This window comes from Gordionus sp. m RMFG-2023, chromosome 1 (genome assembly GCF_954871325.1).
Source record: "Gordionus sp. m RMFG-2023 chromosome 1, tfGorSpeb1-WG-v2, whole genome shotgun sequence".
Lineage (NCBI taxonomy): Eukaryota > Metazoa > Nematomorpha > Gordioida > Chordodea > Parachordodidae > Gordionus > Gordionus sp. m RMFG-2023.
Window position 1 is genome coordinate 44,797,334 of NC_088775.1, and position 17,615 is coordinate 44,814,948.

Below are 17,615 nucleotides of genomic sequence, written 5' to 3' on the forward strand. Positions count from 1 at the left end.
TTTATTTTGGCCACAAGGGCAATGGATGAAAAAAAAGTCAAAATTAAAAGTGTAGTCAATTCAATTTTAGGAGAATATATAGAAGTAGAAAATTACTTAAATAAATGTATAGTTGTGAGTGATAACGGAGCAAATCTTATAAGTGCATTCAAAGATGACGAAACGCTAAGCATGTATATGCCATATACTAAATAATATTATGCATTATATTTTGACAATTGTTTAACTCAAATAGCCTTAAATATATAGGGTGTAAAAAAATAGTACAATATTTCAAACACAGCTAATAAAAAACTAAGCCACACCCTTAAACAATATGTAATAGCGAAAATAACGAGATGGAACTCTGTATATATCATGATACAGAGTTTCTTAAAATCATATTCTGTGATACAGGTGTACTTGTTTAGAAAGCAAGAATTAAATAGATTAGCCACAATTGATATCAGCATCTTACGCAAGTTAGATAAATTTTTATCAATATTTAAAGAATGCTCGGATAATCTGAGAGCAGATTCTCGTCCCACAATAAATAAAGTTTTTCTATGGAAACAAAAATTAATAAAATTTTGTTAACCTTCTAAACGTGATACAATAATAATCTAAACCTTAAAATACAGAACAAGATTTCATTTAAAAGATTATTATGCAGTCACTACAGTAGGCTTAATTCTAGATCCGAATTTCAAAAGACTTAAGTTTTTAATAAAAGAAGAAAATGATATATATAAAACAATCTTATAAATGCTTAATGATATAAAATTAGATGATATGCATAAGTCGATGCCAACTAACATTTATAACTTTCCTAACTTAACCTAAACTTATAAAAAACCGTATATTCTAAATGATCAATACCAACTATCACTTTCCTAATTCATCCTACACTTATAAAAGACTGTATATTTCTAGATGATTCTGATGAAGCATCAACATTACCGATGAAAGCTGTGAGGATGAACTTAAAAGATTCATATAAGATAAATATCAAGACAATATTTTGAAGTTTTGGAAGCAGGAATATTCATTTCCTTTTTTGAGAAAATTATCGAGTAAAATTTTGTCAGCTGCAAGTTCGGCTTCTAGTGAAAAGTTATTTTCTGTAGTCAATCTCTTATTAGAGGAAAGGCGTACACAATTGAAATAAAAAAAGATGGACATTCTTCTTTTTCCAAATAAATTTCGATTTATAGATTGTATTTATTTTTTGTTATTTGGATTATGAAATTAGAGAAATAAATAGAATGAATTCAAAAAAGTGTAAAATTAAAGTAATAATTTTAAAAAATTTAAAAACACCGTGAATTTTCGGGCGTGACGGGCGTGAATCAAAATATTGTTTGGGCGGGTCGGGTCGAAAATTTTTTAGCGTTAAGCGTGAATGGGCGGGATATTTTTTTATTGCCACCGTGAGCGGGCGGGCCGTGAATAAAAATTTAAGCCCGCGCCCACCTCTAGTTAGGACACCCTCTAATTGTTTGTTTAAATTGTAAAAAAATTATACTCGGAAAGAATTTTAATAAATTTGTTACTAAAAATAGGATAAAATATAAATATTTTTAATAAAATAAAAAATGAGTAAAATTGAAAAAACGATAATCAAACTCAGATATATCTTAATGGATTAGGAGTTAAAACAAAAAATCAAGTTTGAACGTAACCTAATATTTTTTACTTTTGTTTTGAAGTAATCAAGCATAAAATGATGAAAAAGGAAAAAAAAAGACTTATAGACCTAAATATTTAATCTAGGTACGGTTTCGAGAAATTATCTTATTATTTTTAAATATACGATTTTTAATAATATCGGGCTATACCTCAAAAATAACTCCGAGTGATATATTGGGCAGCCCTAATATATTTGTTTTTAACTATATTTACAATCTAGATGTCGTATTTTTGATCGTCACATTCATAATCTTATTGCTTGAATTCTTTCGAATTTATTTTTTATTTAACGCGATTTGAATTTGTTCGCTTATTTTAATTTTTGCATTTATACCGATATATTAACTTTTTTTTAAACTTTATAACGCAGGAGCACATTATATTGTTTCATCTATAATATATAGGTAGACAGAGTTTGGCAGTACCGCGACTTATATCTAAGATAAAGATCCTTTTTTTTCTTGTATTCAATCTTTTTGATATTTTTAATAAGATACTAGTATCTGTTTCTAAGATTCTTTATTCTCAAATGAATCTTGTATCTTTTCCATCTTTACAAAAGATACAAATACAGATTCTTTTTAATATTCATGTTTAAAATATATTTTATTTTCTTCGGGAATCTTATATTAATTTCTTTATTTTTTTCCTCCATATTTAAAATATATTGAAAACCATAATTAGCTGGAAAATTTCCAACTCATATTTAGATAGATAGATAGATAAAAAATAACAACACCAAAACGAAATAAGTAAAGATTAATGTAACTAGATAGAATATCATTACCAATTTTATGTAATATATTTAATTTATAATATGATTAACGCTCATGGTAGTGAAGAAGAAGGTAGTGAAATATAAATTATTAAAATAAGTTCCCCTGAATCAAATCCAATTTTTTAAATTTTAGATGGAAATTTTTTTTAAATAAAAGTTAAAAAAGATAATGTACAGACTGAATTTAAAACCTGTATAAACAAAAAAATGATAAAGGTTCAACACAAATTTTTTAAACATATTAAAGTATATTATTTATATGTGGTTAAAAGGGACATAGGTTATCTTAAAAATTCAAGTTTACCATATTCTCTACCTTTATTAAAAACTTGCCCAAGATGGTATGGGCAAGAGATTTTGAAAAAAAATTTCCAATATGAATATAACGAGGCTTTTTTGGCATTTAAGAACTTATGGATTGAGTTAGATGATAAGAAAATACTTTACCAGAGTTTATAATCAAGCTTAAATTATAACACCAATAGATCTCAAACATCTAATAAAGAAAATGGTAATTATTTTTGAGTTTAATAATACAAATAACATTGAACTGGAGGTTTTAAATTATTTTAAAGAAAGTCAAAATACATTATAAATGATTAATTATTATCCTTCTATTATGGAATTTTTTAAAAAATATGCAATTCAAAGGTTATTTAGTTTTGGCACAATGTTAAGTACGCCGAAACGGCAAAGGTATAATGATAAATTGTTTGAAAAATTTGATCATCTTATAAAATAATGAATCTATTTTAAATACTCTTTTGCAAATTAATATTTCAACTCCTATTAAAAATACTAGTCTCTCTTTCCCTATCGATGCCAAAAATGGGCTAATACTAATATTAAAGTTTGATTATTATTATTAATTCTCATTTTTATTAATTGTAAATATGCATTCTTATTATATGCATATGATAGCTTCTTCACATATAAATAAAAAACTGTATTTTATAAATTATTCTAATTTAATTGGTAATGATAATGTAATAGTATCTTGTATTTAAGATACTCTATTTTAGCAAAAGTTACTAGTATCTGTATCTAAGATTCATTTTTTTATAAAGAATCTGTTCCCGGACCTATTCAACTCTGCAGGTAGAGAGATTTTTGATCAAATTTAAAAAAAAAAATTTTTTTATAGTAATTTTTATGCATAAAAAATAATTCAAGATGAAATCAAAAATTAAAAAAATTTTTCAAGATTTTTTTCAAACTGATAATATTTGATGTTCTTTAAATATATTTTCCTGCAAATATCACGAGTCCTTAACATTATATATATATAATTTTCCTCAACCTTTTAGTAAAAATCATCATGCTTGACATAAAGTAATGGGATTTTCAACAGGTTTCTATCATTCATAATATAGGCGGCTTTATTTTTATTTGTCTTATTTCATCAAAGTTATTTTTATAAGAAAACATGAAAGCCTTAGCCAAAGTATATTTATGGTTGTCAGGAATTAACAGCGATATTATATATTGCTGTAAAAAATATCTAATATTGCAATTACTGGACATAACAAATTTCCTATAAAAATATCTTTATCTAGAATGCAGGGATGACCGTCGAGCTTATAAAAATAAATTTCATTATGTATTCCAGTACAAATAGTTTCTAATAACGAAACGAATTCTTATTTATAAATTTTTAAAGATTACAGTAAAATAAAACATTAATAACCTCATTCCGGTTGGTCAATTACTACGATAAGCCAAAAATACATTTTATACAAATTATCCAATACATATCGAAAAATATTTTGTAAAGTTGCCCCGCCCCAATTTTTTTGGCCATAAGATCTGATAGAAATAGGGTTGGAAAAATTTTGGTTAATGAAATACCCCAAACGTTACAATAGACACGTCATTACTAAAGATAATACCAAATTAGCACCCTAGAACGAAATGGGATCTAATATTAGAAACCCTTTTTTCTTCTTCCACTTTTGATATTTTTAATTACTTGTTTTGTTTTCTAATAATATTCTAATTCTTATATATGTAGTCGATATACATAATAGTTTTTATAATTTAAAACAATATGCCAAAGCATTTAAAAATATGCAAATAAAATTGAATCGAGTAACTTTCTATTTACCATTAAAATAGACAAATTTGCCTTGCGTACAGAGGATTTTATTTTTCTAAATAATTTATTTGTAGGAAGATTTATACGTAGACGAAGATTCCGAACTTTCAATTGAAGAAATGGTCAAGCAAATCAAAAATTTATAAAAAGCAAGTTTATCGCCAATTAATCGATAATTCCTTCTTTATTTATATACATATAAATGTGAATATAAAACATCATAAATATATCGGAGAACCTAAAAATAAAAAGCATGATTCTCTTTCTGTTGATGATATAAAAATAGTAAAGAATTAAATTAAATTCATTTTACGGTAAATAGGCAAATTTTGAACGTTAACCTATTTTTTTTAACGACGCGTTCGTTTTTAAATATATTTTATCTTACATAACTGTTTTCTTCAAGTATTTTTCAGCACTTCCTTTCTGACAGTTATATTTAACTATTACTATACTTAAGTTTATAAATTATTTATATATAGATATATCTGATAGTTAGGATTCTGATGTTATATCTTTGCCATGGCCTAATTACAATATGTATTTCAGTTTTTAACTAATATGCATCACATTTTTCATTTAGCTATTTGACGCCAATAACAATAATATTACTCAAATTAAAAAAAAATACTTAGCTTATTGCTAATCATTATTAGATGCGTTAATAGATGCAGGGCCGTAGCTAAGGGGGGCCCGCCCCCCCACAAAAAAAATTCCCCTGCCCCCCCCCCCTCCAATTTAAATTTTTTTTTAGAATTGATTATTTTTAATATAAATTTTGAATATTTATTCAAAAATATTCAAAAAACATGTCTATTTAGAATTGATTATTTTTATATTTTTAAAATAAATTTTGAATATTTATTCTACAAACATGTCCAGTTTGTAAATTTTTTTCTATCCTGTTTTATTTTTACCCAATATTAAATTATTCATTCATTTTTTTTTCATTTGTTTTTGTTGTGTATAACAATCTTTATAGGTATCACATTTATATTATAATATATAACCAGTTATTTTATTTTACAGCGTTTATTTTAAATTATGAAGAAACAATCAGTTATTAACTCTTATTTCAAGTTAAAGTTAAACAAATGTCAAGCAACATCACTTCTACAAACTACTAGTAATACTACATCAGAAATTTCAGAAACTGATTCTTCTCATAGTTAGTATAAATTTATATTATTATTTCATGACTTATATGATATTGATTTAGGCCATACCTATATATTATTATTTCATATATATTTATTTTATATAAATAAGAGACAGGCATTTATTATTAATATTATCATTTTTGTATAATAATTTTAATTATTAAAATAAATATATTCACTCATATTTCAAGATATGAATGAAGCTAATAATTTGGAAAATGATCCTCACTACACTCAGGAGGAGAAGATGGTAAATAGTTTAAAATTTAACCCAAATTTTTCTATTTATATATTTTTGACAATATCAATTGGAGTAGGAGATTATGGTGTTTCATTATTACATTTTGATTTTAAAACAAATAAAGACGAAGAGACTCAATCATCGTCATCTAGCAGCTCAGTCTCTCATTGTCAAGAGGCAACTAGTAATTGATTTATAAATATAAAAATATTATATTTTTTGTTATTCTTTAAAGATATAATGTTTATGACCTTTTTCTAGTTTTTAATACTGAATATCTATAATTTTACTGACCAACTTTACTGATAATCTTCATCAGGGTTGGGCACTACAGTATAGCAAATACTTGTATCTTAAATACAAGATAAATTTTGTGTTTGTTCATTCAGCATGCCCTTCCTTCGCCCATCCTGATGACCATTATTATTTATGACCCTTTCCCTCATTACAATTTATTAATTATTATATTTTTAGTGTCAAAAAAGTCCTCTAATGGTTCAATTCAAATCCCAGGTGACCTTGGCCAGAACAAATCAAATTAAACAATTACGCGAAAAAAGATATCCATAGAAGGCAAAGATCATTTCAAAAATCTTGGTATAGAGGCCGAGACTGGTTGAGTATAGTGTAGAAGCTGACGCTGCCTTTTGTTTTCCATGTAGGAAATACTTGTGTAATCCAAGTGATGAATTTGGACAAACGGGATTCATAAATTGGAAAAATGCGTTAGCTGCCAAGAAGAGACTGCTAAAACACGAGAGCTCAAAAGCTCATTTAAATTCAATTACAATATGGCATGATAAAAATCAAAATATAAACAAAGGTACAGAAATAACTAAAATGTTGGTGGGTGATCAAATTAATCGTAATCAATATTATATAAAATCAGTATTTGATTTGATGCTATTTCTTAGCATACAAGAGCTACCTTTCCGTGGAACTGGTTCAACAATTATTACGGATGCTGCAAAAGATGAAAACATAATTTATTCTTCTGGGCTATTTATAGCAATGTTTTCCTACACCACCAAAAAGACCCTGAATTAAATAAAATTATGAAATTTATACCCCAAAATGCCCAGTATACATTACCACAGATTCAAAACGAAGTAATATCCATTATGGCAGATATGGTGCTTGAACATATTTCAGACAAATATAATAAAAATGAGATGCCTTTTTTTGTCTTAAGGCTGATGAGACAAAAGATGCCTCAGGTTGTGAAAACCTGAGCATAATAATTCGCTATATTTTTTCTGAAGAAATCCAAGAAAATTTAATAGGAATCATTAATTTAGAGTGTCTTTCTGCTGAAAGCATTACAGATTGCATTTTAAAGCAACTTAATGATCTAAATATTAATTCAGCTAATATAATAAGCCAGGCATATGATGTGCAAACGTTATGTCTAGCCGAAATGGAGGAGTGCAAACACTTCTTCAAAAAAAATTAAATAAAAATGTTCCTTTTATACATTGCTACAACCACAAGTTGCATCTTGTGGTTCAAATTGGTATAATAATATTGTTATTATTTCTAATTTTTTTAATTTATCAAATGCATTGTATAATTTTTTCAGGCGTTTTAACGTATCCTGTAAATATACAGGCCACACCCTTAAGAAACTTTTAGACCAGAGGTGGACTGGTCATTTGGAAACATCTCGCATTATTTATGATAATTTTGAGGCTATTGGTGAAGTATTATTTTACTTTTCAAATAGAACTCTTAATTCAGAGGTTTCAATTCATGATTCAGTCGAAGCCTCTGGTCTTTTATCTCAATGTATTAATATAAATTACATTATATTAGCGATCATAATTTATGAGATATTAATTACAATGATCCATTAAATAAGTATCTACAATCAGTAGGTACTAATCTAGTGGATGCTAAAAATTGTATTGATTCTACTATCAATATATTAAAAAATAAAAGAAGTGATAATTATTTTGCTTTGATTATGATTAAGGCTGAAAAACTTTTATCAAAATTTAATCTTACTCCCCAAAAATCATCACGGGTACGTAAAACGCCTAAAAATTTCCAAGATTTTTTAGTTGATAGCAAACTAGAATTCGATTGTGAAAAAGACTCCAATTGGAGTTCTTTAAAAAGGATATATTATGAAATTATAGATAACTTTGTGGATCGTTTTTTAGACCGATTTACAGAATTTAATCTTTTTTCATCTTTTAATACATTGTCCCCACCTTGACCCTGATTATTTTTTATCAGATAAAATGGCCCCATTAAAATCCCTGTTAAACTTAAATATGGAAACACTGCATCATGAAATGAAGATAGCAAAAGGATTGCTAGCTTCGGAAGCTAAAGAAAATCATAATTTTGAAAATATCTTACATATTATGCATAAAAAAATATAATCATGCATTTAAAGAATTATATAAATGCTACTCAGCAGCTATAATCATTGGGATATCAACGGCTTCTTGTGAGGCCTCGTTCTCTACTATAAAGAGAGTTTTATCTAGCAGTAGAGAGTCTATGAAGGATAAACGTAAACAAAATTTAGTATTAATGGCGTATGAAAAAAGAATAACGCAGAATTTATCTTTTAGTTCATTTATATTAAAATTTAAAAATAAAAATCGCCGTATTCTATTATAGTAATATTTTGTTTTGTATATGCATATTATAGTATTATTTTGTTTTGTATATTTATATTATAGTATTATTTTGTTATTAAATTTTTAATAAAAAATAGGAAAAAATTTCTATGAATGCGTAATTATTTGTTTGATTTTTAAAAAATAGTGCCCCCCCCCCCCCAAGTAAGCACTTGGCCCCCCTAAGTGCAAATTCCTGGCTACGACCCTGAATAGATGGGATGATAAAATTTAAATTATACTTAAATTTAATCTTTGGATTTAAGCATACATATGGAGAGAAGTATATTATTTCACCCACAACACATCTGGAAAATCGAATGGCTTTGAATAAGGCATTCATAGATGGAAATAATTTAAAATAACTGGCATAATTACGATTGAAATTTTTGGGATCTAATATTTTTCATAGATATCCAGAAATAATACCTTTATTCATCAAATATAATACTGCAATAAACCCTCAGCTCCGTTGGTTTTAACTAGAAAACTTCTTGGTTATCGGATTGAAATTTCAAAGAAATAAAAAATGATAATATTTAAATCTTAATTTCATGGCGTTATTACAACCATGCATTAATTTGTGTTAAATATTAAATGTATTTTAGGGAAATATATTTTTAGTTACGGATGAACGCTTTTTTAATTAGCAAATGAATTTTGAACCCGATCATATTCTATTTTTTACCAGGTACACTTTTATTGTGTGATTCCAACTAACTCAGACCTTGTTGAACATTAGGTCATCAAAATACATGAATACTTAAAGCTACCTATCGATTTTTCATCCCAGTTATACTATCACCCTACGTCGTTATGAGTCCAAGTGTCTAGCATTGCTTTTTCCTTCGGAAAGGGGTACACATAATAACGGTCAGTTTTGAACTAGAGACTTTAAATTGAGATTAAGGCTTTGTGTGCTGGCATTTTTTATTAATCAAATAAGGTTAGTGGATAGCTATTAAGTCACGATTTTTATGTTAAAATTTCTAAAAAAACATTTATACTAGTTTTAATTCAAAAATAACATAAATGTTTTTTTATATATAAGTAGTCAAGGTCATTGGTTAAATAATATTTAGTAGTAGTAGATAAATAATTATAAAGATAAAATATATAATTTTTCTATCTGTTCAAATCGAATCTTGGATCAGTTGTAACAACCGGACCGATTCTAAATACCCAGCGGCCAGCGTTCGGTCTAAATCGAGATAAAATTTTCAAATGCTAAGTCCTGAAATCCAAATAATTAATTATGTACTTTTGTATAACAGTTAATGCTTATATTGTCGAAAATTTTTTTAACAATACGTCAACAGGTATGTTATTAAATTAACATGAAGTTACTTCTTTATTTTATGCTGATTTTTTTACATATTGATGGGTTCCCTTGTCTATCTTTACTAGCTAGAGATGATTTGACAAATCAAACAATTTCCGTTTCTTTAATAAAAATTTTATAAAGAGGGGGCATAATACTAAGAAAAATGATTATTTAAAATGATATAAGCTATCATGTATGTTGGGCGATAAAATGGATATTCAGGGCTATAGTCAAGAATGGGATGCGGAGGCATGCAGTGTTTCCGCCAAAAATTTTCAGATTTTTTTTATAATAAAGCATATTATTAATAATTTTTATCATGAAATAATAAAATATTTTGTAAACATAATGGTAGTATATTAATGTAATTGTTTTTTAATTCAAAAACTAACCCTTCCCTATTTTGATTGGTTTTTGAAAAATATCTAATGATCATACCCTTCTTTCTTTCCTGGCATTGTTTAAATCGCCGTTTAGAAACAGGGTCATATAGAATAAAAGTGTAACAGGCGTTAGAGATCTGCAAAGTGAATTTTTCGCGGTACGAACCCAATATATAAATTTATTATCTTAGTCCGAACTTGATCGCCATAATATTATCAATATTTATATTAATTGCATTTTATTTAAATTGGAAACATATATTTTATTCAGTTTATATATTAAAAAAGTTGAATTACAATCGAAATTAGAAATTATTGCGATTATATAAAAATAATTTGCATGATAGAATTAACATAACGATATATCAATCAAACGCACTACCAGCGCTCAAGCGCTCTTTCACTGCTACAGGGATAGCCAGGAATTTAAGAACTTAAGCACCTAAATTGGGAAAGTCGTTTTGTTAAGTCTATCACCTCTCATAAATCACAATAGTGGTGAGCGACAAATTGCGATGAATCACAAATCACGAGAAGAAAGAGGAAGAAGGTGAAAGGAAAAGTAAAAAAGAGGAAAACAATTAGCCAAACAAGATGGGCATCATCAATAATATATATGGAGGAAATACAAATATGTAAGAAAGCATCAGTTGTTGAAGAAGCTGTATGTGATATTTGTCCTATAGAAATTACCAATAATATATTAAATGAAGAAATATTTTGGACGAAAAATTTAAAATGTATAGCTACTCCAACCTTTAGCTACCTCATTGTTGAAAGTGCGAGGGGATGATATATATGATTTTTATTATCCTTTAACACGTAAACCGTTTCAACGCTATTATTTCTAAAAAGCTATCTGTTTAGCTTTCTAGCTTCCTCTAAACTATCAAAAAAATGAGGCGATTTAGATTTGTGGACCCCAGCCCTTTGTACCTAATATAATATAAATAACAAATTATATTTATTTAATTTACAAATTTAAACAAATCATAAAGGATGTAATAGCTAAAGGTGGTGAAAATTCGCTCCATTTTAACCGATTTAAAAAAAAGGTTAACTTAATATTTTAGCCAGAAAAATATTGCCTGAGTTTTTAAGATTTCACTAATGGATGTCCATACTTTTGTGCCATCTAGGAATATCTTCATGTTTGCATAATATTTTTTTGGATAAAATATTGAGTTAGCCTTTTTCAAAAATTGGATTAAATGGAGAATTTGTATCAATAGTAGAGATCTACAAAGTTAACCTAATTCTATTTAAAATAATTGGGTTCGGGTCGGGGCTAATATTTTTAATAAAAAATCGGGCCGGAGGACTTTGGAATTTTTTTAAATATATCTAAATTTATCAATTTTATATTGAATTTTTTATGTAAAATAAAAATATTTGATTTTATTTATTGAAATACGACATATAACATGTCTTTTATTTTGAGTAATTATAAAAATTAATTTCTATATTTAAATAAATTCGGGTCAGGTCGGTAAATTTTTTTTAAAAAAATTTCGGGCCGGGCCTGCCTTGAAAAATTAGGCCCGATGCAGATCACTAATCAATAGCTCAGGCTGAATAGCTTAGGCAAAATAAGTTTCAAAAATAATCTAAGCGTCGTCATGGCCTTAGATTTTTTTTTCACTTTCGCTGAAATAACACTTTTACAATAATCCAATAAAAAAAACGGCTCGAACCTATTTTTAAAATAAATTAACCGTTCAAGCCTCGGATCTTTGAAAAATATTCATTCGGATGGGATTAGTTGGACAATATTTCTGGTCGGGTTGAACTTTAAAGTAAGAAAGTGGATTTTTAAAAGGCAGACTATTTAATTTTATCTAGATTCAACAAAAATTGTTACGATATATTCGTTTTATGTTATTATACTTTTTTATTTTAGAAAGTTTAAGGCGATCGTTTTTTTAGTAACGATATATTCGTATTGTAATAATATATTATATGTTTGTAAATTGTATAACGTGATTTTATATGATATACGTGTTTTTACATAATTGATTTATTTTGGTTATAAAAAGAGATCAATCATTATAAATTTTATCAGTTAACTTTTTATAATAAAGAATTTTTTAAAATCTTATATTTAAATTAAATTCCTACTTCTAATATATGTTATACCAAGCAATTCCCCTCAACAGACTTCAAATATTTTACTAATTCCTATCAATTCCGACTTCCAAGATAAGCTAATTCACCTGCTTATCAACATGGTGGAGGATAGGAATCACATAAAGGTCAAGGTTCTACTTAAAACATTGGATCTCAAATTCATAGCGGAGAACATCGTTGATGAAGCTACAAAATAATACATTGGACTTTATATATATAGCATATTTGCAAATTCCTGTTTCTAAAGAAACTTCCAAATTTTTGACCGTTTCAACCCACAAGAGTCTTTTTCAATTTAACAGATTACCTTTTGGACTAACAGTGTCAACTGCTTATTTTTAAAAGACCATGGACGAAATTTTTTCTTATTTAGATGATTTGTTAATTTTTTGTAAGGATAAGGTAGATCATTTTAATAAATTAAGAAGAGTGTTTGAAAGAATGCTGGAATTTGTGTTGATTGGAAATATTAAAAAAAGTGAATTTTGCAAAAATAGTATTAAGTATTTAGGCTACTTAATTTGTGACAAAGGAATACAGCCAATCAAAGAAAAGATTCATCCGATAAGTACATGATGAATTGCATTCTTGGTTGGGTCTTATGAATTATTATTCGAGATGAAGGTTTTTCTAAATTGGCATCTAATTTATATGAATTGCTTAAAAAAGGTTTAAAAAATTTATTGGGGTATTAATGAAAGAGCTAGTTTTTGTGAAATTAGTGAAAGATTATGCAATGCACCAGTTCTTGCTCATTATGATAGAAGTAATAATTTGTTTATTTCAAGTGATGCTTCTAATAAGGGCATGGGTGCAGTTTTGTTTCATGTTGAAAAAGATGGTCATGAAAGGCCAATTGAATTTATGTCAAAAGCATGGGCTGGTGCTGAAAAAAGATATTCTATTATTGAGAAAGAAGGATTATCTGTTTTGACTGTTAAGTAATGGGAGGGAATATGTAGTGGGGAGGAAATTTTAAATTTTTACGGATCATAAACCTCTGGTTAATTTGTTTGGATCAGATCCGGTTAAACTTTACAATATGTCTCCAAGGTTACAGAAATGGGCTTTTTGTTTAGCCGGATTTGATTTTGACATCAAATATAGGAGTAAAGATCAAATTATTCTTGATGGTTTACAAGGTTAATTAAGGAAGATGTAATTTGTTTTTTAATGTTGATAATTATGAGAATGATGTAATAATAATTTAGATTTGATAAGAAGAGAACTTTGGTAGATTAATTAATCAGAGTTAAGAAATTTTTTTTGAATGAAGGTGGAGACTATTTGCAAATTAAAGTATATAAGGCGTTGAGAGTGGTTGAATATTAAGAATGATTGTATTTTTAAGCGAGAACAAATTGTTGACCTCAAAGTCTAAGAAAATATTTTCTTAAAGTGCTACATGAGGGTCATATTGGGTTGTTTAGGATGTTAGATACGATGAAAAGATATTTTTGGTGGCCTGGAGTGAATAAAGATATTAAAGATATGGTTTTTAGGTGCAACATGTGTATGGTTAATGCGCCTAAATTACCGAAAGTTACAACCGAAATGCCATGGTACCGAATATATGATGATTTTATTGGTCCGATTAAAAAATTTTACGGATTAGTAATGATTGATGGGTAGTCTCGCTGGCTGGAGATTATTAAGGTTAAGAACATTAATTCGTTTACAGCTATTATGGTATAAATAATATATTTTCCAGATTTGGTGATCCAGTAGAGTTGGTTTTCGACAATGGACCAGTTTTTAGGTCTTTTGATTTAAAAAATTTTTTAATAAAAAAAGGTATAGCACATATTTGTATTCTTGCATACCGTCCTTCTTCAAGTGGTATGGCTGAAAGAGCGGTACGATCTGTAAAAAATATGATTTATAAATTAGGTGGTGGGATGATGTTATTAGAAGATGTTTTATTAAATTATCGTAATACTACACATTCAGTAACTAAATCATCCCCTGCTTTTATATTATTCGGAAGGGAATTGAGATGGAAGTGGAGTTTTTTAAAAGACAATGACTGTGATTGTAGACCTAAATTGAAAAGAATAAATTTTAGAATTAACTTTAGGCAACTCTGTGTTTGTAAAAGTGGGCAACAATCAAGAGTGGCGTGTGGGGATTGTCAGTGGGAGAATTAGTAATGTCATATGGGAGATTCAATAGATAATAAAATAGTGATTGTTCACATAGATCATATTAGAGGTTTTTAATTGGATTTTCATTTATTCACTTAATATTCATTAAATTTTCAGTTAGATTTTTTTTTTATTTTGCACCCGGTCCGGTTTTAAAAATTTCAGGCCCGGCTCGGAATTTTTTATAATTATATTCGACCTGGTATATACAAAAATTCACCTATGAGGTATTTTACCATATTTTTCAGAGAGTATTATCGCTTATTATTTAAAAAATACATGTAAAAAGCTAATATTTTGAGAATATTATATTGAATTTATAAAAATTATAAAACTGTTATTTATAAAAATAGATATTTTGAGCATATACTATATTTTATATTGCATTTATAAAAATAAAACTATTCATAAAAATGGTAATAATATTTTGAGCATATACTATATTTTATATTGCATTTAAAAAAAATAGTATTTAATTTATAAAAATGGAAAATATTTTGAGAATATAATATATTGTATTTAATTTACTATTTAATTTATAAAATAAAAATAAATCGCTATTTAAAAAAATGCATGTATAATAAATAGTATTTTGAAAATATAATCTAATTGCACAATATTAATATAATTTATTTTATAATATAAATTTTTAACAAAAGAAGATAATTGTATTATATAATATTGTAAAAAAATAATGAAAAATGTTGGATTAAAAACTTTCATGACTCAAGGTAAATATAATAAATGCAATAAATATTTGACAGTTTGCAAAGTAAAAAACCAGCATGATTGACGAAACCCTATACTCAAAAAAGATATTAAAAATTCACAAATTATCATGAAGAAAGAGAAGCATATCTACCTTTTCAGGTTGAAGATTACTTCTTCTTTCTTCAAGAATTCTCGTAGTGGAAAAATTCCGCTCACAGCTTGCACTTGAAGCATGGAAATTCGCTTTGATGAGCCGCCCACCAATCTAACAAATTATCCACCTTAAATGTTTCATCTATTTTTTTATTTATGTAATTATAATATTCATCATCGGGTATTGACATATTATCAGAATTACCATCGCCCCAATAGTCATAAAACGATTCAGTTTGTTTAACAACAGTCGTAATTTGACTGGTGATGGTATTTTATTTACTTCCTGAGCCTCTTGTAATTTAATATAATCTTTTATATAGTTTTCCGTCATCTTGCGATCTGTCCCTGACTACATACGTAATTGCTTGAATTTGGGACAGAGAAAAAGAGAAATAAAATGATACTTGTGTAAAACAAATTTTTCAATTAAAAAATGCTTTATATTAAGTAAAATCAAATTTATTTCTCCTTTTTCGCTTTGAAAGGTATTACAAACTTCAAGAAGTGATACTCCTTTATTTGATTGTTTGGTAAAATATATTCTAAAAATTTAGATATGAATTATAAAAAAATATATTAATAATACTTGAATATTGGGGCTTATTTAAGATATTCCTTTATTTGATTGTTTTGGTAAAATATGTTGTAAAAATTTAGATATGAATTATAAAAAAATATATTAATACTTTGAATAAATTTGCAGGAAATTAATAATTAGATCGATCTGTGGGTGTTAGGTAGTGTTAACCATCACCCAATATTATATTAATCATAACTATAATATAATATAATCTTATAACAATTAACTCATAATGTAAATCTTAGGCCCGGCCCGGATATGTTTAAAAAAAATTTTTTTAGGCCCGGCCCAGCCCGGGTATATTTAAAAAATTTAAAATACGGCCCGGGCCCGGCCTGCAGGTCTCTGATATATATAGGGTCCTCCTAGTTCCCTATTGTGTTAACATAATGATATACTATTTTTTATATATTATATCCAATGCAATATACATTTTTCCCAATATAAATAGTCCTCTTATTTCCCTATTTTATTAACATAATGATATACTATTTTCTATATATTATATACAATGCAATATACGTTTTGTCCCAAGATATATAGCCCTCCTAGTTCCCTATTTTATTAACATAATGATATACTCTTCCCTATATATATATATATATAAAGTCCAATGTATTTTTTTTTAAATATATATATAGTCCTCTACTTGATCAACTTATTATAGATATAATTTTCCCAATATATATAGCCCTCCTAGTTCCTTATTTTATCAACATAATGTTGTACTATTTCCTAGATATATTGTCTAATGTATATTTTTTTGAAAATATAGACATTACTCCTAAATTCCCTACTTAATCAATTTATGATATAATTTTCCCAATTTATATATTCCTCTATTTGATAAAAATTATTGTGTAACCCTACTTTTTGTAATCATGATTGTATATAAAAATTAAAATACAACAAAATATTGTTAACATGATATATTATTTCCTTTTGTATTGTTAAATTAAGATATATTGTTAATATTGATTGCATTCAAAAAATGGAAAAATATTTCCATTGGCCATAAATGATAAGGATTCTCTATAATTTTTTTTATAGTTCCCTACCTTATTTTTACTTTCTCGAAGATTGATAGCATTCATTTTGTTTGTACTTTTGATTGTATTATCCTTACTTAAGATATCTCTTGCTTGCCAAGCGAGTTCTTTCCCTACTTTCCCCAGTTTTTATATTATTTTTTTTCAAGATTAATTCCCATTACATTTTTTCCCCGATACTAATTTTATTATTATTATTTATATATTTTGGAAGTGTTACATTGTAACGATATATTATTATTAACGATATATTGGTTTTATATTAATATACCTTTTTATTTTAAAAGGTTTAAGGCGATCGTTTTTTAGTAACGATATATTATTATTAACGATATATTCGTATTGTAATAATATATTATATATTTGTAAATTGGATAACGTGATTTTATATGATATACGTTTTTTTACATCATTGATTTATTTTGGTTATAAAAAGAGATCTTACATTAAAAATTTTATCAGTTAACTTTTTTAATAAAAAATCATTTAAATTCTTATATTTAAATTAAATTCCTACTTCTAATATACGTTATACCAAGCAATTCCCCTCAACAGACTTCAAATATTCT

At 26.8% G+C, this 17,615-nt stretch overlaps 1 protein-coding gene across 1 annotated transcript in view; it reads left to right on the forward strand.

The window, feature by feature from the left end:
* Positions 1-4,784, forward strand: part of LOC135922901 (ubiquitin-like modifier-activating enzyme 5) — a 31,678-nt gene extending 26,894 nt beyond the window's left edge. The window contains exon 10 of the mRNA XM_065457415.1: positions 4,616-4,784. Coding sequence (XP_065313487.1) covers positions 4,616-4,687 — 72 coding nt within the window. The 3' untranslated portion in view covers positions 4,688-4,784. The remainder of the gene's footprint in view (positions 1-4,615) is intronic.
* The last annotated feature ends 12,831 nt before the right edge of the window (positions 4,785-17,615 follow it).